This window comes from Anolis sagrei, chromosome 2 (genome assembly GCF_037176765.1).
Source record: "Anolis sagrei isolate rAnoSag1 chromosome 2, rAnoSag1.mat, whole genome shotgun sequence".
Lineage (NCBI taxonomy): Eukaryota > Metazoa > Chordata > Lepidosauria > Squamata > Dactyloidae > Anolis > Anolis sagrei.
The window spans coordinates 19,884,888-19,911,547 of NC_090022.1; the positions used below are offsets into that span (position 1 = coordinate 19,884,888).

The 26,660-nt window shown below is 42.9% G+C and overlaps 2 protein-coding genes across 2 annotated transcripts; both read left to right on the forward strand.

The window, feature by feature from the left end:
* The first annotated feature begins 324 nt into the window (after positions 1-324).
* On the forward strand, positions 325-7,757 carry LOC132765219 (galectin-1-like). Its single transcript, XM_060759450.2, has 4 exons — positions 325-802; positions 4,019-4,095; positions 6,767-6,938; positions 7,514-7,757. Exons 1-4 carry the CDS (start codon positions 794-796, stop codon positions 7,658-7,660), a joined length of 405 nt encoding a protein of 134 aa, XP_060615433.2. The 5' UTR covers positions 325-793; the 3' UTR covers positions 7,661-7,757.
* A 10,856-nt stretch (positions 7,758-18,613) lies between these two features.
* On the forward strand, positions 18,614-21,810 carry LOC132765680 (E3 ubiquitin-protein ligase TRIM7-like). Its single transcript, XM_060759960.2, has 3 exons — positions 18,614-19,209; positions 19,619-19,714; positions 21,565-21,810. Exons 1-3 carry the CDS (start codon positions 18,796-18,798, stop codon positions 21,808-21,810), a joined length of 756 nt encoding a protein of 251 aa, XP_060615943.2. The 5' UTR covers positions 18,614-18,795.
* The last annotated feature ends 4,850 nt before the right edge of the window (positions 21,811-26,660 follow it).

The following is a 26,660-nucleotide window of genomic DNA, read 5'->3' on the forward strand; positions in this document are numbered from 1 at the left end:
CTCACAGCAATCCAATACATATATAGAATCATAGAATCAAAGAGTTGGAAGAGACCTCATGGGCCATCCAGTCCAACCCCCTGCCAAGAAGCAGGAATATTGCATTCAAATCACCCCTGACAGATGGCTATCCAGCCTCTGTTTAAAATATACATTGCAGAGCAGCAGATGCAGTTTAGAGGTCTCCTCTGCCGGATCTACTTAATCCCTATCAGCTGGTCCTAGCTCTGCCCAGGAGGCAGCCAATCGCCAATGCCGTCCTCTCCTGGCAGCCAATCAGAACTTAGAAGCTAAGTAGCCCTATCAGGAGGCCTTGCAGAAAGGCTGATGGGATTTGTAGTCCAGTTCTTGGCTGCAGCGATTGCTAAGACCTGCTCATGCGGCTCATCAAGAGGGATTATGGTTGCAGTGGTCCAAGGAAACTTTTAGTTACAGTGCAAGTATCAGAAAAAGACTAGTGAGGAAAGAACATTGGAAACAATTCTGCAACATTTGCAATGCTTCCCCTTTAACCTGGAAACCTTAACTTCTCTGAGCTCTGCATATTTTAGAGTTAGAAGTTGCGAAAGGGGTATTTATTTATTTATTTGCAATATTTTTGAATGATGTTCACCCACTTGCAGAGATGAACTGAGTTCTTGGTTAATGGGTGATCAGATTTTTCACCTCTGGTTTGAGAGGAAGGAAGACCTGCACCTGAAGACTATTGAAAATCTGGGACTGGGAAAGATCTTTGGAAGCTCTGAAGAGGCTTTGTGTCTCCTTTTCCTGCCTTCTTTGAGAAGATATATCAATGGCACTGGTGAGTTCATGGAATAGTTTTTGGTTACTCCTTTTGTGGGACTTTTGCCAACAAAAAACTCAAAAAATGATGGTTGTGATTGTTCTTTCTATCACTGTTTTTATCTGTTCTGTTTTATCATGTGTCCTCCTGCTGTAAAGTTTAATCAACAGTGTAAAAGGTTATTTAACAATATGAAATAGCCTGCCTCTTGAGTATGTCTTTCTCCAAAAGATGTTCATAGCCTGCTCATAAATCATATTGAAAGGGATGGATTTTGCTCTTGTGTGATACCTTAAAGCAGTGTTTCTCAACCTGGGGGTCGGGACCCCTGAGGGGGTCGCGAAAGGGTGTTAGAGGGGTCGCCAATGACCATCAGAAAACACAGTATTTTCTGATGATCATGGGGATTCCAGGTGGGAAGTTTGAGCCAATTCTATCGTTGGTGGAGTGCAGAATGTTCTTTGATTGTAGTGAACTATAAATCCCAGCAACTACAACTCCCAAAAGTCAAGGTCTATTTTCCCCAGACTCCACCAGTGTTCACATTTGCACATATTGAGTATTTGTGCCAAGTTTGGTCCAGATCCACCATTGTGTGAGTCCACGGTGCTCTCTGGATATAGGTGAACTACAACTCCCAAACTCAAGGTCAATGCCCACCAAACCCTTCCAGTATTTTCTGTTGGTCATGGGAGTTCTGTGTGGCAAATTAGGTTCAAATCCATCGCTGGTGGAGTTCAGAATGCTCTTTGATTATAGGTGAACTATAAATCCCAACAACTACAATTCCCAAATTACAAAATCAGTCCTCCCCCAACCCCACTAGCATTTACATTTGGGTGCATTGGGTATTTGTGCCCAGTTTGGTCCAGTGAATGAAAATCCATCGTGTATATCTGAGATTTACATTATGATTTATAACAGTGGTAAAATGACTGTTATGAAGTAGCAAAAAAAAAAAAAACAATGTTATGGTTGGGGGTCACCACAACATGAGGGACTGTATTGAGGGGTCACGGCATTAGGAATGTTGAGAACCACTGCCTTTAAGGCTCCAGATCCCTTTGATCTTGGAAGCTAAGCAGGGTTCTCCCTGGTTAGGACTTGGGTGGGAGGCCACCAGTGGTGCTGTAGGCCAGAAGTTTTCAACCTTCCTAATGTCGCAGCCCTTTAATACAGTTCCTGGAGTCCCCGGTGGCACAGTGGGTTAAACCCCTGTGCTGGCAGAACTGAATATTGACAGGTCGCAGGTTCGAATCCGGGGAGAGGCAGATGAGCTCCTCTATCAGCTCCAGCTCCTCATACAGGGACATGAGAGAAGCCTCCCACAAGGATGATAAAAACATCAAATCATCTGGGGGTCCCCTGGGCAACGTCCTTGCAGATGGCCAATTCTCTCACACCAGAAGCGACTTCTAGTTCCTCAAGTCACTCCTGACACACACACAAAAAAATACAGTTCCTCACGTTGTGGTGACTCCCAACCATAAAATTATTTTTGTTGCTCCTTCACAACTTATTTATTTATTTATTTATTGTGCCAGGAGCGAACCAAACAGTTGTATTGTATTTAAAAACAAAACAAAACAAAGTTTGCAAACTTGGCATTCTATTAAATGGCCTTTGATCAGTAGCTGGCCACTCTGGTGTTGCTATAAGAAAGGGCCTCCATTGTGCATGTGGCAGGGCTCAAGCTGCATTGTAATCGGTGGTCTGTGGTTTTCTCTTCTCCACACTCGCACTTCACAACTGTAATGTTGTTACTGTTATGAATCACAATGTAAACATCTGATATGCAAGATGTATTTTCATTCACTGGACCAAATTTTGCACAAATACCCAAAACGCCCAAATTTGAATACTGGTGGGGTTGTGGGGTAATGATTTTGTCATTTGGGAGTTGTCATTGCTGGGATTTATAGTTCACCTACAATGAAAGAGCATTCTGAACTCCCCCAATGATGGAATTGAACCAAACTTGGCTCAAAGAACTCCCATGACCAACAGAAAGTACTGGAAGGGTTTGGTGGGCATTGAACTTGAGTTTGGGAGTTGTAGTTCGCCTACATCCAGAGAGCATTGTGGACTCAAACAATGATGGAGCTGGGCCAAACTTGGCATGGATACTCAATATGCCCAAAAGTGAACACTGGTGGAGTTTGGGGGAAATAGATCTTGACATTTGGGAGTTGTTGTTTCTGGGATTTATAGTTCACCTACAACAAAAGAGCATTCTGAACTTCACCAGTGATGGAATTGAACCAAACCTGGCACACAGAATTCCCATGACCAATAGAAAATACTGAAAAGATTTGGTGGGCATTGACCTGGAGTTTGGGAGTTGTAGTTCACCTACATCCAGAGAACATTGTGGACTCAAACATTGATGAAACTGGACCAAACTTGGCACGGATACTCAATATGCCCAAATGTGAACACTGGTGGAGTTTGGGGGAAACACCCCCCTCAGGTGTCCCAACCCCAGGTTGAGAAATGCTGCCTTAAAGGCTCCAGAGCCCCTTGATCTTGGAAGCTAAGCAGGATTAGGACTTGGGTGGGAGGCCACTAATGGTGCTGTAGGCCCTATTCCAAAGGAAGGGACAAGAAAAGCCACCTCTGGGTTTTCCTTGCCTTAGAAAACCCAAAGAAGTTAATAAGGTAGCTGTAAGTCACACTTCTGAGGTTGGCCTTTGAGAGTTTCCATTGTGTGGCCAAAAAAGGAAGGCAAAAGGGCATGAACAGAAAGAAACTAGCAAATGCTATTAAGACACGAATGGGGATCATGCATTTTATTATTACAATTTATGTATTACAATTTATTTGTTCATTTACACTGCAGAATTAATGTAGTTTGACACCACTTTAACTGCCTTGGTTCAATGCTATGGAGTACTGGAAGACAAAAAGGCATGACTTGTATATCTTAGAAACTAACAAATGGGTATTATTATGGCACAAATGATAAATGAAAAACATGCACTTTTTATTAGAATTGTGTTTTAATCTGGTATTTTGTTTTAAGGTACACCCTAGTTTCTGAATCCAGATTATTTGAGTTTACACTGCCATATAATCCAGTTCAAAGCAGATAGCCTGGGGTCAGATACTAGATTATATGACAGTGCATATGGGGGCCTAAGTCCAACACTATTCCATTGTGTTTATTTTTGTAGAAAGCAATAAAAAAGATTCCTGATGGCTTCTCTGTTCTTACATCTGTCCTTCCCTTTTTAGAAACTGGTGCTCTACTCCAAGATAAAGTCTGGGGAATGCATCAAAGTGAAAGGCAAGGTGTCACCTGAGGCCACAAGGTTTGTTTTCATGGGGTCATAGGTTTTAGTAAAAGAGAACTTAGTAGAAATGACAATTTCCTGGTTCAGTGACTTCAGAGTACAGTGTTCCCTCGTTACTTCGTGGTTCACTTTTAGCGGACTCGCTGTTTCGCAGGTTTTTGAAAATATTAATCTAAAATATAAAATATTATGTCCAGTGGAGGCCAGGGACCCCGGAAGTATGGCGCCATGAGGTGCAGCAGGGAAGACCTGCCTCCCTGGTCTGCTGTTACCTGCATGGCTCTGGAGGCTCTGCAGGGGTCTGCCAAGGCCAGGGAAGCAGGCAGGTGCCCTTGGGATTGGCCGGGAGGCGGATAAGGAAATGCATGTAAGAAAAGAATACATAGAATAATGTATAAATATTAAAATTAATATGGCGTCCCTACTTTGCGGATTTTCACTTATTGCGGGTGATCCTGGAACGGAACCCCTGCAATAAGTGAGGGAACACTGTAGTTTTCCCTCCACATCTGCAGATTTTACTTTAGCAGCTCTGATTATTCATGGATTTGATTCTATGCTCAGCTTCTTCTAGACCCCTAGTTTGTGTGTGTGCGTGTCAGTGTCAAGAGCAACTTGAGAAACTGTAAGTCGCTTCTTATGTGAGAGAATTGGCCATCTGCAAGGACATTGCCCAGGGGACGCACAGATATTTTGATGTTTACCATCCTTGTGGGAGGCTTCCCTCATGTCTCCACATGGGGAGCTGGAGCTGACAAAGGGATCTCATCTGTGCTCTCCTCAGATTCGAACCTCCGACCTGTCAGGCTTCAGTCCTGTCAGAACAAGGGTTTAACCCATTGCACCACCGGGGGGCCCTGAGACCCCTAGTGAGAACAACTTTCAAGGAGTCTTTATGTCCTCCAATACAGTCTGCTTCCTGTGAAACTTGTGTTGGATGACCTAGAAATTCCTATGTTCCCTCATGTTGTCATGTTATGCCAAGTTCCAATTAAACAACATAGATTCAAACAAAGTTCCACATAGGCAGCCCAGAGCCAAATCCTCACAGGCGTACAGTTTTAGTGCACACTAGCCATTGGGAGTGAGATAAACTCCAAGTTCAGAGTCCAAATTATCATGATCAGGCCAAAAGAGTTACAAAGCGTATGCAGCAACAAACAGCAACCAGAATTCCAATCCAAAGTCAACAAAGTTGGCAGTTTCAAATATGGCAGAGAGCGCAGTTGAAGTCAGAATCCAAAATACAGAAGTCAAGGTACAGTCCAGAATAAAGAAGGCTGATAATCCAGAGTTCGGAGTTACACCATGAAGCAAAGATGTTGCCACCAGTAACATTACTGAAACACCGAGAACCTTTTTTCCTGTGTTTTCGGGTGTTACTTGTATAGCCTGTTTCTCTGCTAATTGGGAAGATCTATGGGTTGCAGCACACTCTCTTTTGTATTCCAGAAGGGACAGAGCACTTAACCCTTCATCACTCTGATGTAATGTCATCTGCTTGCTTGCCAATACATTATTTAAAATTCAGGCAGACCTCAAGTTAAGAACAAGAAAGGTTCTGTGGGTTTGTTCTTATGTTGAATTTGTATGTAAGTTGGAACAGGTAATTTTTTTTTGAAGTGCAACACCATCTATCTATCTATCTATCTATCTATCATCTATCTATCTATCTATCTATCTATCTATCTATCATCTATCTATCCATCCATCCATCCATCCACACACACACACATATACATATTCACTTTGGATTGCATGGGGAAGGATTAACATCCCTATGGTGTTTGTTTTGCTGTCTGCTATTCAGAAGATTTCACCTCACTTTCTGCCCTTGTGATAATTTAATTTTGAAAAAGGTGGCTTTTTTGTGGAAATAAGGATTGGAGATCATCGTCATCATCGGTGATCACTCGTGTCCAAGTAGGATGGCCTTCCAAGTGTAGGGTGTTGGCAGTGAGTCCACAGGTGACTGTAGAGACCTATTTTTGATCCACATTTCTTTTGCAATGAGGACATCGATTTTCAGGTGGAAGACAGTCCCAGTCAGGGTTGGCTTGATGCGCCTTCCTCTTGACGCGTTTCTCTCTTTTGCTCTCCATTCGTGTCTCTTCAAATTCCACAGCATGTTGGTAACAGCTCACCTCAAGTTAAGAGTGCTCAAGGGCCAGGGCTTCCCGGTTTCCAGTGTCTATGCCACAGTTTTCAAGGTTGGCTTTAAGCCCATCTTGAAATCTTTTTTCCTGTCCACCAACTTTCCATTTTCTGCTCTTCAGTTGAGAATAGAGTAACTGTTTTGGAAGACAGTGATCGGGCATTTGGACAATGTGACCAATCCAGCAGAGTTGATGGTAGAGGATCATGGCTTCTATGCTGGTGGTCTTTGCTTCTTTCAACACACTGACATTTGTCTGCCTGTCTTTACTGGTGATAAAACTTCAGTGGAGACACCTTTTCTGGATGATAACCCTTCCAGGAGTGAATTTCTTCCCTTCTAAGAGGTAGATTTTCTCCCACTTCCTATTGTCTCACCCCTGTTCTTAACTATGTGTTTGTTTGTAAAGCGGATGTCTGTGACTCAAGGTCTGCCTGTATGGTAAAAATGACCTTCAGGCTATGTGAAGCATAACATGCATTTTGTTGATTTGCATTAGGAGAACTGTATTATATTAAGCTCTCTTTGCTTCAGCTTTGCCATCAATCTGGGCTGGGATGAGACCAACCTAATCCTTCACTTCAACCCTCGATTTCACCTCCATGGAGACACCAGGACCATTGTGTGTAACTCCAAGAGGGAAGGAGAGTGGGGCGAGGAAGTGCGAGAGTCAGAGTTCCCCTTCCAGCAAGGAGAGGAGACCAAGGTGAGGAAGAGGCGCCCTATTGAAAGGGTCAAGGGATAGGCCTTGGAAACAGAGCCATCATGATCTAATGGTTTGAGCATTGAGCTGACTCTGAAGAACAGGGTTCGAGTCCCAACTTGGACATGGAAACCCACTGGGTGGCCTTAGGCAAGTTTTTCCAACCTCAGAAAGCCCCATGAGAGGTCTGCCTTAGGGCAGTGGTTCTCGACCTGTGGGTCCCTGGGTGTTTTGGCCCACAACTCCTAGAAATCCCAGCCAGTTTACCAGCTGTTAGGATTTCTGGGTGTTGAAGGCCAAAACATCTGGGAACCCATAGGTTGAGAACCACTGCCGTAGGACTTGCCATAAGTTGGAAACAACTTGAAGGCAGCAATGAGAATGAAGGGTTCACAGCCTTCCCAAGACATTTAGCCTCTGAAATTTAGTATCTCCCCCCTCCCCAATGCTATCCCATTTATCCCCCCCCCCCCCCAACAAAAACAATCCCATAGCAATGGCCCAATCCAAGTGTTAAGACTCCAAATGGACACACCCTTCTTGGGAATAGCTCTGATTTTTGTTTATCTTTCTTCCAGATCTGTGTCTCATTTAATGCTGAAGAGGTTACTGTAAAGCTGCCTGAAGGACAAGAACTTAAATTCCCAAACCGTCTGGGGCTGGAGACTGCGGAGTACTTCTCTGTTGCTGGAGACCTTGATATTAAATCTGTCAAATTTGACTGACCATCCTTGCATCTTGAGGGATACCTCGCTTGAGCCAACCAAGAACATGATTTGACTCTTTCAATTTTTCTTGAAAATACAAATTGGTCAAACTCTCTATAGATTCAGCTTCCTGACTATTTAGACTGTTTAAAAGCTTGTTCCCCTTAAAATAGAATCAGAAGAGTTGCGTGATATTTCATTTCTGGAAGCATACATTGGAATATAGCTGGGAGCTCTGGAAAAAGCAAATATCCAAGGCTCACAACACATCATTGGAGAAAAGCAGCTCCTAGTTTATACAACTAAATGCATGTATTCCTCTCACTCAAACGTCCCCATCTTTCTGTTTACCCAACTCCATTTGTTTGTTTTTCTTCTTGTTGCATCTACATCAAAGGTGACATTGTAAGCTTCAAGAGGCAAATATTTGTTTTATTATACTCTATTTAAACCACTGTTTCTCAACCTTCCTAATGCCGCGATCCCTTAATACAGTTCCTCATGTTGTAGTGACTCCAAACCATAACATTATTTTCATTGCTACTTCATAACTAATGTTGCTACTGTTATGAGTCATAATATAAATATTGGATATGCCAGATGTATTTTCATTCACTGGACCAAATTTGGCACAAATACCTGATACACCCAAATTTGAATACTGGTGGGGTTGGGGGACTGATGTTGTCATTTGGAAATTGTAGTTACTGGGATTTGTAGTTCACCTACATCAAAGAGCATTCTTAACTCCACCAATGATGGAATTGAATCAAATTCGGTACACAGAACTCTCATGACCCACAGAAAGGGTTTGGTGCACATTGACCTTGAGTTTTGGAGTTGTAGTTCACCCACATCCAACGAGTACTGTGCACTCAAACAATGATGGATCTGGACCAAACTTGGCACGAATACTCAATATGCCCAAATGTGAACACTGGTGTTTTGTTTTTGTTTTTTTTTGGGGGGGGGGAAGGTTAGACCTTGGCATTTGGGAGTTGTAGTTGCTGGGATTTATAGTTCACCTACAATCAAAGAGCATTCTGAACCCCACCAACGATAGAATTGAGTCAAACTTCCCACACAGAAACCCCATAACAAATAGAATATACTGTTTTCTGTTGGTCTTTGCCAACCCCTCTGACACCCCCCTCACAACCCCACCCCAGGCGTCCCAACCCCCAGGCTGAGAGAAATGCTGATTACAACAAGTTAAACATGAGCCAACAATGTGATGTGGCAGCTAAAAAAAGGGGGGATTTTGGCCTGCATAAATAGGAGTCTAGTGTTTAGATCCAGGAAAGTCTTGCTACCCTTCTATTCTGCCTTGGTTAGACCACACCTGGAATCACACTCTGTCCAATTCTAACCGCTGTCCAACATTGTTTCCCCACGCATAGGCCATCAAATGCACCAATGGCCTCAGAAGGCTCTCAGAAGTTCCAGTTTAGGTCATGGTTTGAAATTGTTGCTCCACCAATGTCCTGTGGAACCTACTGAAATGAAACTGGTTTAAATGAAAAACAGTGTTTCAAATTTATATTTATTTCTGCCACCTAAATATGATACTACTGTTTTTCCTATACTTTTTCAGTAAAACATACAAGTATTACTTTCACTGCCATGACTCAGTGCTACGAAAGTGGGAGTTGTAGTTTTCCAAGGTCTCTTGGAAAACTACAGCCTTCTCCGCCAAAGAGTGCTGGTGCTTCACCAAACTATAAATCCCAGGATTCCATAGCATGGAATTTGATGTGGGGTTAAACTGCATTAACTCTTCAATGTTGAGGTGATTTCTGTGACCTCAATCCAATCGTACAGTCCTAGTTAGAGGATGATTTAAGAGTACACCTCAAGAGACTTTCCCAGTAAAGAGGACCATAGGAAATGTTGGATGAAGAATTCTGGCAGCTTTAGTCCAAAAAGACTTCTTCAATCCTTGTCCTTTAAAGACTATGAGAACTTCTAGAAGAGCCCATGTCTGCTCAAGTGGATCAGGAAGACTGATGAGAGCAGCCATGGAGACTTTGGGTCTCCTGGAGACGCTATACTGCCTTTTTCAATATAGAGTAGCTATGCATGTACAGCTCCCCCCCCCCCCCCCCCATGTCAGGAGTGACTTGAGAAACTGCAGGTCGCTTCCGGTGTGAGAGAATTGGCTGTCTGCAACAGCTAATCAAAATAATGAATGCAGCTTGGCACTATTTTTATTGCTGTGGCTCAATGCTATGAAAATATGGAATTTGTAGTTTGGTGAGGCATCTGCACTCTTTGACACAGAAGGCTCAAAACCTTGTCAAATGACAACTCTTACAGCTCTATTGCACAGAGCCATGCCAATTAAAGTAATGTTGAAGCTGGAAGAAATTGCCAGAAGTAAAGTCACTAACAGAAGCCTGGAGATACATCTGGTTGAAACTGATAGAAGGCAGCAGATTACTTTTTGCAGTTTGGCTTTGTATGAAAGCAAAGCTTTGCTTTCATTTATTACTCAAAGCCATTGTCTTTGACTGTGTAAACATGGGTTGTTTGCACCCAAAATTCTCAGTTAGATAGTTTTTCTCTCATCAGCATTAATCTTGCCAAAGTTTATGAACTTTGGAATACTTCACCTCCTTTGGAGTTTTCAGGTTCCCTTTTTTGGGATGCTGTCTTCAGCCTTATCATGGCTTACTAATATAAGGCATACCATTCATTCAATCCATTCATTCCATCTGCATCCACAAATTCAGTCATCCACGACTTGAGCTTTGTCTCCCATTCTGATCCAAGGACTCCTGTGATGGCAGCCATTTCCCTGGGGTTAAACTAGTCTGTTTATCTGGCTAAACTGGTTTGATTAGATATTGTCCAAGGGTCATGAGATGTTTGGTAAAATAGAAGTAAGGGTAGAGGTTTTCCCTCACATTAAGACTTGGGAGTGATCCTGGACTCATTGCTGAGCCCAGAACCCCAGCTCTCATAGAATCATAGAATCAAAGAGTTGGAAGAGACCTCATGGGCCATCCAGTCCAGCCCCCTGCCAAGAAGCAGGGATATTGCATTCAAATCCCCCCTGACAGATGGCCATCCAGCCTCTGTTTAAAAGCTTCCAAAGAAGGAGCCTTCACCACACTCCGGGGCAGAGAGTTCCACTGCTGAATGGCTCTCACAGTCAGGAAGTTCTTCCTCATGTTCAGATGGAATCTCCTCTCTTGTAGTTTGAAGCCATTGTTTCGCGTACTAGTCTCCAAGGAAGCAGAAAACAAGCTTGCTCCCTCCTCCCTGTGACTTTCTCTCACATATTTATACATGGCTATCGTGTCTACTCTCAGCCTTCTCTTCTTCAGGCTAAACATGCCCAGCTCCTTAAGCCGCTCCTCATAGGGCTTGTTCTCCAGGCCCTTGATCATTTTAGTCGCCCTCCTCTGGACACATTCCAGCTTGTCAATATCTCTCTTGAATTGTGGTGCCCAGAATTGGACACAATATTCCAGGTGTGGTCTAACCAAAGCAGAATAGAGGGGTAGCATTACTTCCCTAGATCTAGACACTATGCTCCTATTGATGCAGGCCAAAATCCCATTGGCTTTTGTTGCCGCCACATCACATTGTTGGCTCATGTTTAACTTGTTGTCCACGAGGACTCCAAGATCTTTTTCACATGTACTGCTCTCGAACCAGTCATCCCCCATTCTGTATCTTTGCATTTTGTTTTACCTGCCAAAGTGGAGTATCTTGCATTTGTCACTGTTGAACTTCATTTTGTTAGTTTTGGCCCATCTCTCTAATCTGTCAAAATCGTTTTGAATCCTGCTCCTGTCCTCTGGAGTATTGGCTATCCCTCCCAATTTGGTAGCTTTTGCACAGTTAAAACTTGTGCGCCAGCTGCACCCGTATCTTGGGAGGTCTAACTTGGCCATGGTGGTCCATGCTCTGATTACATCCTGAATAGACTACTGCAAGACATTCTACATGGAGTTGCCTCTGAAAACTGCTTAGAAGCTTCAGCTAGTCCAACGCTCGGCAGGCAGGTTGCTCACAAGAGTGGGTACAGGGCGCGGACAACTCCCTTGCTACCCAGCTCCAAGGCTGCTTCTTAGCTTCTGAGCTCAATTCAAAGTTCTGATGTTAACCTATTTATTTATTTATTTATTTATTTATTTACAGTATTTATATTCTGCCCTTCTCATCCTGCAGGGGACTCAAGGCAGATTACAATGTACATATACATGGCAAACATTCATTGCTATAGACACACAACATATATAGACAGACACAGAGGCAATTTAACATTCCAGCTTTTCCTGCTTCATGAGGGTAAACTCGATTCCGGCCACATTCCTTTCCACTCGTGACACCGAGTCCTTGATGGAGTAATTACTCATTCTTACACATGCTGCTGGAAGGTTTTATGATGCCGTAAATTAGTTAAATTAACCTCGCATAAAGCGGTAAATTTCCTACTTGACAGATGCAAGTGTCTTTCGGGCTGTATAGGTCAACAGCAAGCTAGACTATTAATGGTCGGGAGCTTACTCTGACCTGGATTGGGTTCAAATTCATGACCTCTCAGTCAGTAGTGATTTAATGCAACTGGGTACTAACTAGCTGCCCTACAGCCCGGTTTGACCTCAGTCTAGCTAGTAGGACTCAATGCTATGGGATCCTGGGAGTTGTAGCTTGGTGAGGCTCCAGCACTCACCAAGTCTAAAGCCCTAGTAAAACTACAGATCCCAAGATCCCATAGCATTGAGCCATAGCAGTTAAAGTGGGGTTAAACTGTATTAATTCTACAATGTAGACCAGGCATGGGCACACTTGGGCCCTCCAGGTGTTTTGGACTTCAACTCCCACAATTCCTAACAGCCGGTAGGCTGTTAGGAATTGTGGGAGTTGAAGTCCAAAACACCTGGAGGGCCCAAGTGTGCCCAAGCCTGATATTGACACACCCTTTCTTGCAACAAGTCCAAGCATGCCACAGAATTAAATGCCCAGATTAGGGAAAGAAAGGAGAACCTCCATTGGACACAACTGTTTTCAAATTCGACCAATCGGAGTGGACGCAGGCAACCCTCTCTTCTCTCATTGGCCTTCGGGAAGTGTAGTTCATTAGCATAAAAAGGCGGGGCCAAGAGGGACCTTTAAAGGAGTTAGGTGTGTTCCATGTAAGTTTTTCTCCATTGGGAAGCATTGAGTCCTGCTTTTTGGAGGATCCTCGATTCAACTCATTGACTACTTTATTTTATTTGTTTCTTTTCCCTCCAGGTAAGCCTTTGTGAGAGTGCAAGAGGTAGAAACTAGCAGATTGTGCTGCAATTAATGTGCATCTCTTGCATAAAAATGTATTGCAGCAATTGTAATAAATGCAAACAAATATAATTATGTTTAATTGCATTGAATACAATGGCATTGTATGCTAAATTCACACCTCTGAACAAATTTCTTGAATTAAATTATATTGCACCATTGTTTTAAAGGCAATTAAATATAATTATAATTTATTTTATTTATCGTGTCATCAGCAACCATACCATTGTATTACAGTTCTAGCAGAGCAAAGCAAACACACAGATTAAAAAGAAAAAGAAAAAGAAAACACAGATTTTGCAAATTTGGTAGTTGGTTAAATGTCCTTTGACCAGTATCTGGCCACTTGGAGTGCCTCTGGTGTTGCCGCAAGAAGGTCCTCCAATGTGCATGTAGCAGGGCTCAGGGTGCATTGCAGCAGGTGGTCAGTGGTTTGTTGTTCTCCGCACTCGCATGCCGAGGATTTCACCCTGTAGCCCCATTTCTTAAGATTGGCTCTGCATCTTGTGGTGCCAGAGCGCAGTCTGTTCAGCTCCTTCCAAGTCACCCAGTCTTCTGTGTGCCCAGGAAGGGGCCTCTCTCCTGGTATCACCCATGGATTGAGGTTCTGGGTTTGACCCTGCCACTTTTGGACTCTCGCTTGCTGGGGTGTTCCAGCGAGTGTCTCTGTAGATCTAAGAAAACTATTTCTTGATTTAAGTCGTTGACGTGCTGGCTGATACCCAAACAGGGGATGAGCTGGAGATGTCTCTGCCTTGGTCCTTTCACTATTGGCTGCTACTTCCCGGCGGATGTCAGGTGGTGCAATACCAGCTAAGCAGTGTAATTTCTCCAGTGGTGTGGGGCGCAGACACCCTGTGATAATGCGGCATGTCTCATTAAGAGCCACATCTACTGTTTTAGTGTGGTGATTATAATGAATTACGTGGAATAAGATGAAATTGTATTCACAGGCCTGCATTTAACATTCATTTATTGTATAAAATGCAATTAAATGGAATTATATTTAACTGCATTGAATATAATATGCATTTTTAATATGCATTTCTTCTATTAAGTTCTGTTGTACTAAATGCAGTTCAATGTAATTATATGTAATTGCACTGTCTGTAATGCAATTGTATTGTCAAAGGCTTTCATGGCCAGAATCACTGGGTTGTTGTGAGCTTTCCGGGCTGTATGGCCATGTTCCAGAAGCATTCTCTCTTGACATTTCACCAGCATCTATGGCAGGCATCCTCAGAGATTGTGAGGTTTGTTGGAAACTGGGAAAACGGGGTTTATATATCTGTGGAATGTCCAAGGTGGGAGAAAGAACTCTTATCTGTTGGAGGTACAAGGGAATGCCGCACAAGAAACAATCAGGGCCAAAGAACCACCTCCCAACAAAGGATTCCCCCAGGCAGTAAGAAGCATGACCTTGAAACTACTAGGTCATTAAATGCTAATCAAGGTGGCCAATTGCTAGATTCTTACTTGCCTCCAACAGACAAGAGTTCTTTCTCCCACCCTGAACATTCCACAGTTATATAAAACCCCAAAGAGAGGTCACCAAAGACCATCAGAAAACAAATATTTCTAAGTGTCCTAGATGTCCTTCTGTCAGAGAAGGCTGAAGATCTCTCCACCTATCCTTCTCTTCCTCCCACCAAAAGCCCTCCTCCGTCAAACTCCACCAGTGTTCAGATTTGAGCATATTGAGTATTCATGCCAAGTTTGGTCCAATCCATCATTGGTTAAGTCCACAGTGCTCACTGGATGTAGGTGAACTACAACTCGAAAATTCAAGGCCAATGCCCTCCAAATCCTTTCAGTATTTTCTGTTGGTCATGGGAGTTCTGAGTGCCAAGTTTGGTTCGATTCCATCGTTGGTGGAGTTCAGAATGTTCTCTGATTTTAGGTGAACTATAAATCCCAGCAACTACAATTCCCAAATGACAAAATCAATCCCCCAACCCCACCTGTATTCAAATTTGGGCATATCGGATATTTGTGCCCAATTTGGTCCTGTGAATGAAAATACATCCAGCGTATCAGATATTACATTATAATAATAGTAATAACATTTTATTTATATTCCATCCTCCTCACCCTGAAGGGGACTCAGGGTAAATCATAGTACATTTACACGGCAAACATTCAGTGCCATTTGTATAGACAATACACAGACAGACAGAACAGAAGGAGGTAGTTTGTTTTGACTCAGTGTCCAGCTGATTTTGGTACCATGGAAGATTGGGCTTGAGTCCAGGGGGTGCTGTTGCTCCTTCCTCTATGACGAAGAGTCGTCAGGACTTCGCTTTTCCGTTTTGGTCACCCAGCATTTTCTGATCTTCTTTCTTTATGGCGTGGTAAAACACCTCCCCCGCTTTTAGCAGTACCTAACTTCTCTAATCACAGCTAAAGCTGTTTTTGAATTGCTTAGGTAAACAATGAGCTAGGCTGACAGTTGGCAGCTCACACCAACCCGGGGTTTCGAACTTGCAACCTTTTGGTTGATCTTATAATTGCTGATGATTTACCAGCTGTGCTAAACCTCCAATTCATAAGAGAAGCAAAATTACAGTGATGAGGTAGCAACAAAAATAATGTTATGGTTGGTGTTCACCACAACATGAGGAACTGTATTAAGGGGTCAGAGAAACACTGCCTTACAGGGTACGAAAGGCAGCCTTTAAATATGGTTAATAATAAACGAATTTATAATGTTACTTGACTCAGTATCCAGAGTGGTTAGAATCATAGAGTTGGAAGAGATCTCATGGGCCATCCAGTCCAATCCCGTGCCAAGAAGCAGGAATATTGCATTCGAAGGAATAAATTAAATTCCCTGCGTGAAAATTCATTGGATGACCTTAGGTTTCTCAGCCCAATAAAACCTGTAATACATTTTGCATAGATAGGAAATGGCCTGAAGGTGCACAACAATGACTTCTATAGTTAAAGGACTATCAGGGCATAGATCAGGTGCTGGCTTCCAGCTGTGCCTTGAGCTACTGGATTCAGATTTAAATGAATGAAAAGAACTCTTTGAAGCAGTTTAAAGGAACAAGAATGTTCCTTTGAAACAACAGCAAGCAGCAACAAAGGATTTGAGGAGGTATCTTTTTAAAAGGACTCTACATTGTATGCCTACTCCTTCCCTGTTTGTCCCTTTCTCTGTTAATCTTTCCCTCACTCTTTCCTGCAGCTTGAGCATGAATCCTCCCCTCATTAGGCATTGGGGCATATGGGCCAAACTCAAGGCCCCCCATGCCATTTACTGGTGCCCTCCAAATACTGGACTATTATTGCACTGTTGATTAATATACTTTTTATTTTAAAACTAATTTTGAAATCAATTTACTGTGTTTTTATATGTATTACGGTATGTTATTTATATGTAATGGCATCGAATTGTGCCGGATGTAAGCCACCCTAAGTCCCCCCGGAGTTGAGAAGGGTGGGGTACAAATCTTTGAAACAAAATAATAAATGAATACAACCCCTATATTCCTCATCCTAGGGAGCCCCCAGTGGCACAGTGGGTTAAACCACTGAGCTTGTTGACCGAAAGGTCGCAGGTTCAAATCCAGGGAGTGGCGTGAGCTTCCGCTGTCAGCCCTAGCTTCTGCCAACTTAGCAGTTCAAAAATATGCAAATGTGAGTAGATCAATAGGTACTGCTCTGGTGGGAAGGTAATGGCGCTCCATACAGTCATGCTGGCCACATGACCTCAGAGGTGTCTACGGACAACACTGGCCTAGAAATGGAGATGAGCACCACCCTCCAGAGTCAGACATGACTGAACTTAATGTCAGGGGAAAACCTTTACCTTTAGCTTACCTATTCTTCAACATTAGATATTATGACTAGAGCACATGGGAGTTGTGATACAGGAACATTAGGAAGGCTGCAGTTTGTTCTGTTTAGTCAGGAGAGTGTGAATTGAGAAACAAGATTTGAGGATATGATATCTGACTTCAGAATGTCCTTTAGCCTTTTGCCAACCTCGGATCCGTAAGAGCTGTTGGGCTGCAATTCCCATTATCCCCGGTTCACACGCTGGATAAGCAAAAGCAATGGGAGTTGTCCTTCAATAACATCTGGGGACACAAATTAGTTAAAAACTAAAGACCCACCATGCACAAAAGTTCTAGTGCGCCCTCTGTACCCAGAGATTCTCTATTCATGGGTTTAACAGCCCTTTGAAGGCAGCCATAAGGCTGATGTGGCCTTAGTGCAGAAGGTTAATCACCAGCTGCAGCTTCAGTAAATCTTGCCAACTGAAAGGTTGACATTTCGAAACCAGGTCAAAGTGAGCTCCTGGCATTCAGCCCAGCTCCCTATCCACCTAGCGGATCAAAAACGGCAATGTGAGTACACGAATAGGAACCAGATTAAGTGGGGAGGTATTGTAGGTACAGAAAGTTTACAAATAAAGAAAGCTCTTCAGCAAGGAGATGGCATGACAGCACTCCCCTGTAGTCAGAACCGAGCACAGCCTCCAAAGATGCCAAACAATGAGAAAAAGCCTATATATACACCTTTATCTGTCTGTCTTGTCATTGTATAATCAGCATTGACTGTTTTCCGTATGTGTGTTCTGTGATTCGCCCTGAGTCCCCTTCAGGGGGAGAAGGGTGGAATATAAGTACGATAAATAAATAAATTTGATTAAAATAAGTTTGATACCCAATATATTAGGTATACAGTTTAAACAGTGGGTTTAATGTTGAGATGAATGGTTTTAGTTATTTTAGTTATTTTAATGTTTATGTATGTGTATAGTTTAGGAGCCTCCAGTGGTGCAGTGTGTTAAAGCGCTGAGCTGCTGAGCTTGTTGACCGAAAGGTTGCAGGTTCGATTTCGGGGAGCGGCATGAGCTTCCGCTGTCAGACCTAGCTTCTGCCAACCTAGCAGTTCAAAAACATGCAACTGTGAGTAGATCAGTAGGTACCGCTCTGGCGGGAAGGTAACAGCGCTCCATGCCACATGACCTTGGAGGTGTCTACGGACAACACCGGCTCTTTGGCTTAGAAATGGAGATAAGCACCACACCCCAGAGTCAGACATGACTGGACTTAATGTCAGGGGACAATCTTTACCTTATAGTTTATTTATGTCCTGACATTGTGTGGGACCCCAGGTGGCGTAGTGGGTTAAACCACTGAGCTGCTGAGCTTGATGACTGAAAGGTTGCAGGTTCGATTCTGGAGAGTGGCATGAGCTCCCTCGGTCAGCCCCAACTTCTGTCAACCTAGCAGTTCAAAAACATGCAAATGTGAGTAGATCAATAGATACCACCCTACCAGAAAGGTAATGATATTCCATGCAGTCAAGCCGGTCACATGACCTTGGAGGTGTCTACGGACAACACCGGCTCTTTGGCTTAGAAATGGAAATGAGATACAACTGGACTTAATGTCAGGGGGAAACCTTTACCTATATTGTGCTCCACCCTGAGTCCCCTTTGGGGTGAGAAGGGTGGAATATAAATGCTTTAAATAAAATTAATTAATTAATGATTATTCTGAGCATGTGCAAAGCGCTGCTATCCTAATCCCCCTTTACCCCCATTCTAAATGTACATATCTAGGATTAGAGTTATGGTGAGGCATGCAGTACCTTCTATAGCAGGATGTCCTTGTTCCTTCTCGCACCTTCCCAGCACATGTTTGGGACATCAAGACCTTGGGAAATTGGGTGGAAATCCAAGATGACAGCCTTCAGCCCCCATTGTTTCTCTGCTCTCTTCACTCAGGTTGGAAGTCATTCCTTTACAGTGCTTCCAAAAACAGGAACTGGTTTGGTTTCTTCCTCTGAGGGCTCTCCACACATTGGCAGAAAAGGAAGGCAAAAACCCAGTCCATTTTAGCAACAGGATGTCTAAGGTCACTGGGATGAATGACTGGTTCGAGGCAACATGCTTCCTCTGCCATGAGTATTTCATAGATCCTGTCACTTTGGATTGCGATCACAACTTCTGCCATTCCTGCATTCTGCACTCCTGGAGGGAATGTAAGACGGAGACCTTGTGCCCTCGATGTAAGAAGCCAGCTCTTCGGGAAAACCTCAAGCCGCATACTGAACTGGCCAAAGCTGTGAAAATGGTCAAATGGGTGTGTCAGGAGAGGACCGAAATAGCCGAAGGAGGGAAAATCTGCAAGGAACATCGGCAGGCCGTGAAATACTTTTGCAAGGACCATCTTCTCTCTTTCTGCCCTGAGTGTGAGAAAACCAAGGATCACCTGGCTCACAATGCTCTCTCTGCATCAGAAGCTGCCAATGAATACAAGGTAGGAAGTATATGTGATTAAGGGGCTTTAGCACAGCAGGTTCATCCCCAGCTGCAGTAAATCATGCTAACCAAAAGGTTGACTGTTTGAAGCCAGGACAGGGTGAGCTCCTGACTTTCAGTCCAGCTCCCCACCCACCTAGCAGATTGAAAACAGCAATTTGAGTCCATGAATAGGAACCACATTAAGTGGGGAGGTATTTTAGGCACAGCATTTCAGAGAAAGTTTATAAATGTACATTGAGTATTGAATCCTGCTGGAGAACCTAGAGATTCCCAGGGAGGTGTTCCCTCAAGTTAAAAACTGGCAGCTTTATTATTTGTGGTTTTTTACTTTTGTGGAAAATCTTATGCTTCTATCCCCAGGGAATGTTGAGAGCTGACTGTATTTTCTATGTTCTTCCTTTCAGGATGTGATTGTAAACCACATTGATGAGCTGTTGAAGGAGCAGGAAGACATTGAGATGCACAAGTCACTTATGGAAAAACAATGGCAAGATGTAATGGTAGGTATCACCGTTGGTAGGACATTAACCATTCCCATTTTATTGTGAACTAGCTGTACCCGCCACACATTGCTGTGGCCAACCTTCCCTCCCTCTTTCTCTCCTTCCTTCCTTCCCTCCTTCCTACCTTCCCTCCCTCTTTCTCTCCTTCCTTCCTTCCTTCCTTCCTTCCTACCTTCCCTCCCTCCCTCTTTCTTTCCTTTCCTTTCCTTTTTTTTCTTTCCTTCACTCCTTCCTTCCTTCCTTCTCTACCTCTTCTCTTCCTTCCCCTTCCTTTTTCTTTCTCTCCTTTCTTCCCTCTCTACCTATTCTTGGACTACAACTCCCAGCAGTCTTCCTGATTGATCTGTCTACCTACTATCTATCTCTGTCTAATCTATTTTATCTGGAGCAGTGGTTCTCAGCCTGTGGGTCCCCAGGTGTTTTTGGCCTACAACTCCCACAAATTCCAGCCAGTTTACCAGCTACTGTGCTGGAGGATTGCTGGGAGTTGTAGTCCAGGAATAGGAAATATGTACAGTTTGCGATGCTCTCAAAGAAATCCAAGGAGAAGCAAGCTTGCAGCTAGGAAGCAGTGCATTTGGAGCATCCTCCTCCCCTAAAGGGTCTGGTCTAGGGAATGCTGGGAACTGTCGTTTTCGCACATGCACTGTATTGCCATTCAGCTTTTTTGGGTGTTTAAGTTCTTTCTGCTGTTTTTTGGGAGGGGTTTATGAGTGATGGTCACTCGTTGGTCTGTTAGGGTGTAGTGTCCAAATTTCGTGCCAATTTGCCCAGTGGATTTGAGTTATGTTAATCCCATAAACGAACATTACATTTTTATTTATATAGATTTTAGGAGGTTTATTCATCAAATCAAAAACATATAGTAAGGATGAGACTTCTTAGAATCAAAGAGTTGGAAGAGACCTCATGGGCCATCCAGTCCAACCCCCTGCCAAGAAGCAGGAAAATTGCATTCAAAGCACCCCCCAACAGATGGCCATCCAGCCTCTGCTTAAAAGCCTCCAAAGAAGGAGCCTCCACCACACTCCGGGGCAGAGAGTTCCACTGCTGAACAGCTCTCACAGTCAGGAAGTTCTTCCTCATGTTCAGATGGAATCTCCTTTCTTGTAGTTTGAAGCCATCTCTTTTGACTATTGTTTGCCATAGAAGGAAAACATCTCTTATGTGACTATCAACCAAAGCTGAATTTTCTGTAAACATTCAGTAATTTCAGGATAAGGTTTTTCTGTTGCTGCCATACTCCTTATTCACTGGATTCAGAGCTTGAAAAAACTACAGCTCTCAGAACCTGCAGTCAGCCAGATGGTGGTGGTGATGATTCATCTGGTCAACAAGCTGTATTTTTAGATTACAATTCCAGTGGCTTTACTGGCAGGAGGTTATGGGAGTTGTACTTCCCAAAAAGGAACTTTCTCAAAGTCTGAATGTTATGAAGGCCTCAGTGACAGGGTCGTCCATTTGGTAGCGTCCTTTTTTTCACTGGTGAATTTTCTTACTAGGAATTATCTTCTAAGAAATCAGGGTAGGTACTGAATAACTTATTACAGTAAGATGCTCATACATGCAAAATCATTATCTACTCTTTCACTTATCCTTGTTTTGGGGAAATGATCTCTCTAGGAATTTCCTATGTCCTATAAATTGTAGTGTGAAAGGGCACCCAGTATAAGCCAACCCTGATCTTGCTTAGTTTCCAAAAGACCTTAGATTTCTTAGTTTCCAGAGACCAATTTTTTAAGATGGTCTCTGGAAACACTTTAACACTTTATCCTCCTCCAACTGATGATGTTTGTGAAGTGACTTTAACTTGTTATTTCCTGTTCCTTCCACCTGCTTCCTTGCAGCAACAAGTGGAGGCAGAGAAGCAGCTTGCGATACGCTGCTTCGAGAGCATACACCAGCACATCACCGAGCTATGCAACCGTAGGATTTCTAAAATGGACGATGCTGTGGAAGAGATGCTGTTGAAGAAGAGCGAGCACATGGCGGAGCTCTCCAGGGAACGAACCAAGGTCCAAGATTTCATCTGGGATTTGCGGAAGAAGCATCAGCAGAGGACACTTGACTTCCTGCAGGCAAGAAAACTTTGAGGCAGACACTCCCCAAAGGTTTCTCCTGGAATCTCACAGAATTAGAGAGTTGGAAGAAAACACAAGGGCCATCCAGTCCAACCCTTTGCTATACAGCGAAAGCACACCCAAAGCAGCCCTATCTGTGACCTATACATTTGTCAAGGAGTACTTGCAGATAGGCCCTATATCCCAGGATATGATCTCAATTTTTCCATTTATCCAATATTATCTGGCAATGTAGACTTATATAATCCAGTGTAAAGCAGAAAGCCTGGAATCCGAGCCTGGGAAATAGGGCCTGTCTGGAAGGACCCCAGGACCCATTAGTCTAATCCTGGAAGGGCTGAGAATTCTTCCACTTCCTTCCAGTTGAAAAAGACTAGCAGTACACAGGAGGATCCTGCTGGTTTTTTTTCTGATCACTGATAAGGGACAAATATTTATATTCCATTATCCCCTTCTACCTGCTCATATATGTAATAAGTAATGCAGATAGTTTCACCTGTTTTCTCAATTCAGAGATACAGGTTGAGTTTCACTCAATTGAAATGCTTGGGACCAGGGGTAAATTGGAGTTAGGATTTTTTCCCCAAGTTTTGGAATACCTTTATTTGCATATATGTACATAATGAGAGGCACAGTGTGTTAAACCACTGAGCTGCTGAACTTGCTGACTATAAGGTCAGTGGTTCGAATCCGGGGAGCAGGGTGAGCTCCCGCTGTTAGTCCCAGCTTCTGCCAACCTAGCAGTTTGAAAACATGCAAATGTGAGTAGGAAAGTAACAGCACTCCATACAGTCATGCCAGCCACATGACCTTGGAGGTGTCTACAGACAATGCCAGTTCTTCGGCTTAGAAATGGAGATGAGAACTTCCCCCCAGAGTTGGACATGTCTGGACTTAATGTCAAGGGGAAACTTTTACCTTTTTACGTAATGAGTTCCTGAAGGTAGGACCTGAGTCTAAATACTGAATGCATTTATGGTTCATATGCACCTTATACATATAATCTAAAGGCTCATAATGGCTCATAACACAAAGTTTTGTACACTAAACCATCAATAAGCAAAGGTGTAATGTGGCTGATTTTGGAATATTTCAGATTTCCCCAAAAGGGATGTCTTCCCCTACCATTTTGTTTTCTCTAAACAGTTATAATGTGTGCCTGGTTGGACAACTTCTGGGGATCTCCATAGGCTTATGCCCTTTCAACAACATTTTTTTAAAAAATGGTTTGCCATTTAAGTGTTATTTTTGTTCTCATCCCCTCTCAGACCTAGGCCCGAGAAGGTATTTTAGGACAATAGGCATTAATATAGACACAAAGTAATGCTGCAGAAAGGCTTTGTAAAACTGAGAGGTACCTTAACACTTCTGCCATGTAAATCAGTTTCCCCTTTCTCTCTTTTCTAGACCATTGGAAACACCATGGAGAAGTAAGTATACTACAATTTAACAAAGCCCTGAACACAAACCTGGTCTAAGAACTGGTGTAAAAAGGATTGGGAAGATTCCAGGGTCTCTCATTCAAATGCTACAGACCTCATCCTGTGGCACAAAATAGGCTCTCTTTGCATTCACTTTGACACCTACGAAAAAGCAGAATCATATAATCAGTTGGACGAGACCTCGTGGGCATCCAGTCCAACCCCATTCTACCAAGAAGCAGGAAAATCACATTCAAAGCACCCCTGACAGATGGCCATCCAGCTTAAGTTTAAAAGCCTCCAAAGAAGGCGCCTCCACCAAACTCAGAGAGTTCCACAGTTAAACAGCTCTCAAAGTTAGGAAGTTCTTCCTCATGTTCAGGTGGAATCTTCTTTTCTGTAATGTGAAGCCATGGTTCCGTGTCCTAATCTCCAGGGGAGCAGAAAACAAGCCTGCTCCCTCCTCCCTATGACTTCCACTCATATCTTGATACATGGCTATCATATAGAAGGAGGCATAGCGTGAGCCAGTCCCTGAACCATATGATATTCCTCTATTATTTAGTGGGCCATGCACATTAGTAGGGGGCTTCCTTATGGCACAGGAGGTGAAACCACTAAGCTGCTGAACTTGCTGACCAAAAGGTTGGCAGTTCAAATCCAGAGAGTGGGATGAGCTCCTGCTGTTAGGCCCAGCTTCTGCCAACCTAGCAGTTTGAAAACATGCAAATGTGAGTAGATCAATAGGCACCGCTTCGGTGGGAAGGTAATGGTGCTCCATGCAGTCATGCCGGCCACATGACCTTGGAGGTGTCTATGGACAATGCCAGCTCTTCGGCTTAGAAATGGAGATGAGCACCACTCCCCAGAGTCAGGCATGACTAGACTTAACGTCAGAGGAAACCTTTACCTTTACTTATCATATAGAAGGAAGCATAACATGAGTCAGTCCCTGAACCATATGATATTCTTCCATTATTTAGTGGGCCATACGCATTGATAACTATGAAAGTAACGGTTAAAATGAACATGCAGAAAGAGAGGCATCCAATTGACATTTAATGTAATGTAGCTACGAGAAAGAACCAAATATGAGCAACTCATTATTTGTGATTCGTCAATTCCAAGTTCTGAATAACATAGCTCTTCTCCTTAGAGAATTCAAATTCTAGAGATGCCAAGCTGTAAATGTGCAATTTGTAAATGTAAATTTGACATCCAAAATTATACAACATGCCTTGCTCCCTCCTTATATCTTTATCAGTGGCACTCTAAGATAAAATAATTATTTGGGTTGTTGTAGGTTTTTCCGGGCTATATGGCCATGTTCTGGAGGCGATTTTTCTCCTGACGTTTCGCCTGCATCTATGGCAAGCATCCTCAGAGGTAGTGAGGTCTGTTGGAAGTAGGAACGCATCAAGGAACATGAAAGGCACTGCAAACTACTCCAACCAGAGAAATCAGCCATAACAGAGCACCTGATGAACCAACCTGGACACAGCATATTATTTGAGAACACAGAAGTGCTGGACCACTCTCACAACCACCATGTCAGACTACACAGAGAAGCCATTGAAATCTACAAGCATGTGGACAATTTCAACAGAAAGGAAGAGACCATGAAAATGAACAAAATCTGGCTACCAGTATTAAAAAACTCTAAAATCACAACAGCAAAACAACAGAGAGTAAACAATCAGGCACATCAATTCACTCTCAACAAGAGATTCTCCCAGGCACTTCCAGGCCATTGAATGCAAATCAAGGTGATCAGCTGAAACATTACCCTGGTCATTCCACAGATATATAAACCCATTTTTCCTACTTCCAACAGACCTCACTACCTCTGAGGATACTTGCCATAGATGCAGGCGAAACGTCAGGAGAAATATTGCCTCCAGAACATGGCCATATAGCCCGGAAAAACCTACAACAACCCAGTGATCCCGACCATGAAAGCCTTCGACAATACAAATAATTATTTGTTGACTTTGTTGTGGTTTGGTAACAAATACATCTGTTCTGCTGCTGCATGAAAATTGTGCTGCCATATTTGCTTTTTTTTAAAGAGGGGGTTATTTGAACCCCCGAAAGGATACAGTAACACTTGGATGAGTAAGAGCTTTTACCAGCATCATATGTAGAACACTTTCTATTCCAGTTCTTAATAATAATAAATAATAATAAATAGGCCTCCCCAATTTTTCAAATTGCAGATCTATTCATTTTCCAATTACTGCTAAATTTTATTTTAAAAACTCGGACTAAAGGAAAACATTATCGAAATTTCTATCCAAACTTGGCAGAATAATTTTGTTGTCTTCCCCATAAATGCTCTTAAAGGTAAAAAAAAAAAGGGAATCATGATATGATAGGAATAAAACCATGTGGAGGTGGGAGGTCATTTCTTCATACAATAACCTGTTGCAAATGAATGTTTTTTCTGCAGGTGCGAGTCGAGAAAAAATGCAAATCTAGTTCCTTTCCCAATCGTGGTGAAAAAGCCTCTCTGGGAATTCCAAGATTTCACTACCCTTCTGCCTGTTGCCATGAAGCAATTCGAAGGTAATGACATGACTTCTGTGATGCTCCAAAACCAAAAGTGTTTTGGAATTGAGGGAGAGGGGTTATGTTGGAATACCTTTATTTTCACATATGGAAATTAGGAGTCGTGGTGGTGCAGTGGGTTTAACTGTTGTGCCGGCTGAACTGCTGGCCTGAAGTCAGTGGTTTGAGTCCACAAGACAGGGTGAGCTCTCGCCTGTCAGCCCCAGCTTCCCATGTGGCAACATGAGAGAAGCCTCCCACAGGATGGTAACACATCCAGGCGTCCTTGCAGACCGCCAATTCTCTCACACCAGAAGCCACTTGCAGTATATTCTCAACTCACTTCTGACATGATTTTAAAAAGTGAAAAAAAATATATACTTCAGTAATAGAAACTAGACCTTGCTCGAAACTGGTGGTATTCTAAATTCACCTATAACTGGATTTACTGGATTACATTTCAGGCTAAGATGAAAAAAATATTATGTGGACTAGAAGGAATTTGAGAATATTTCAGTACAAAGGAGGGGAAATAGATGGTCTAATGAAATAAAGTCCATGTTTATAAATCATGCTGTTTTTAATTGTTCTGTCTCCATCTCTGCAGCTGTTCTTACCTGTGCAGACCTGGAGGGAAATGGTAAATATCAAGAACTATTATGAGATCCTATTATAAGGAAAGAAAGAGATGTGTGTGTGTGTGTGTTTAAAAACCGAATAGATGAATCCCTGGAAATGTTCTGCTGACGGTCACATCAGCGCTATCCTGAGATGAAGTAGAAAGTGTGGAGTCCTGTATAAGAATTGGGAAGCATAGTTTTGTAGTGGTGAATAATTTTGATAGCTATCTCGGTGTATCAAGATCCTATCTCTTGTCAACATTTTTAAAAAAAA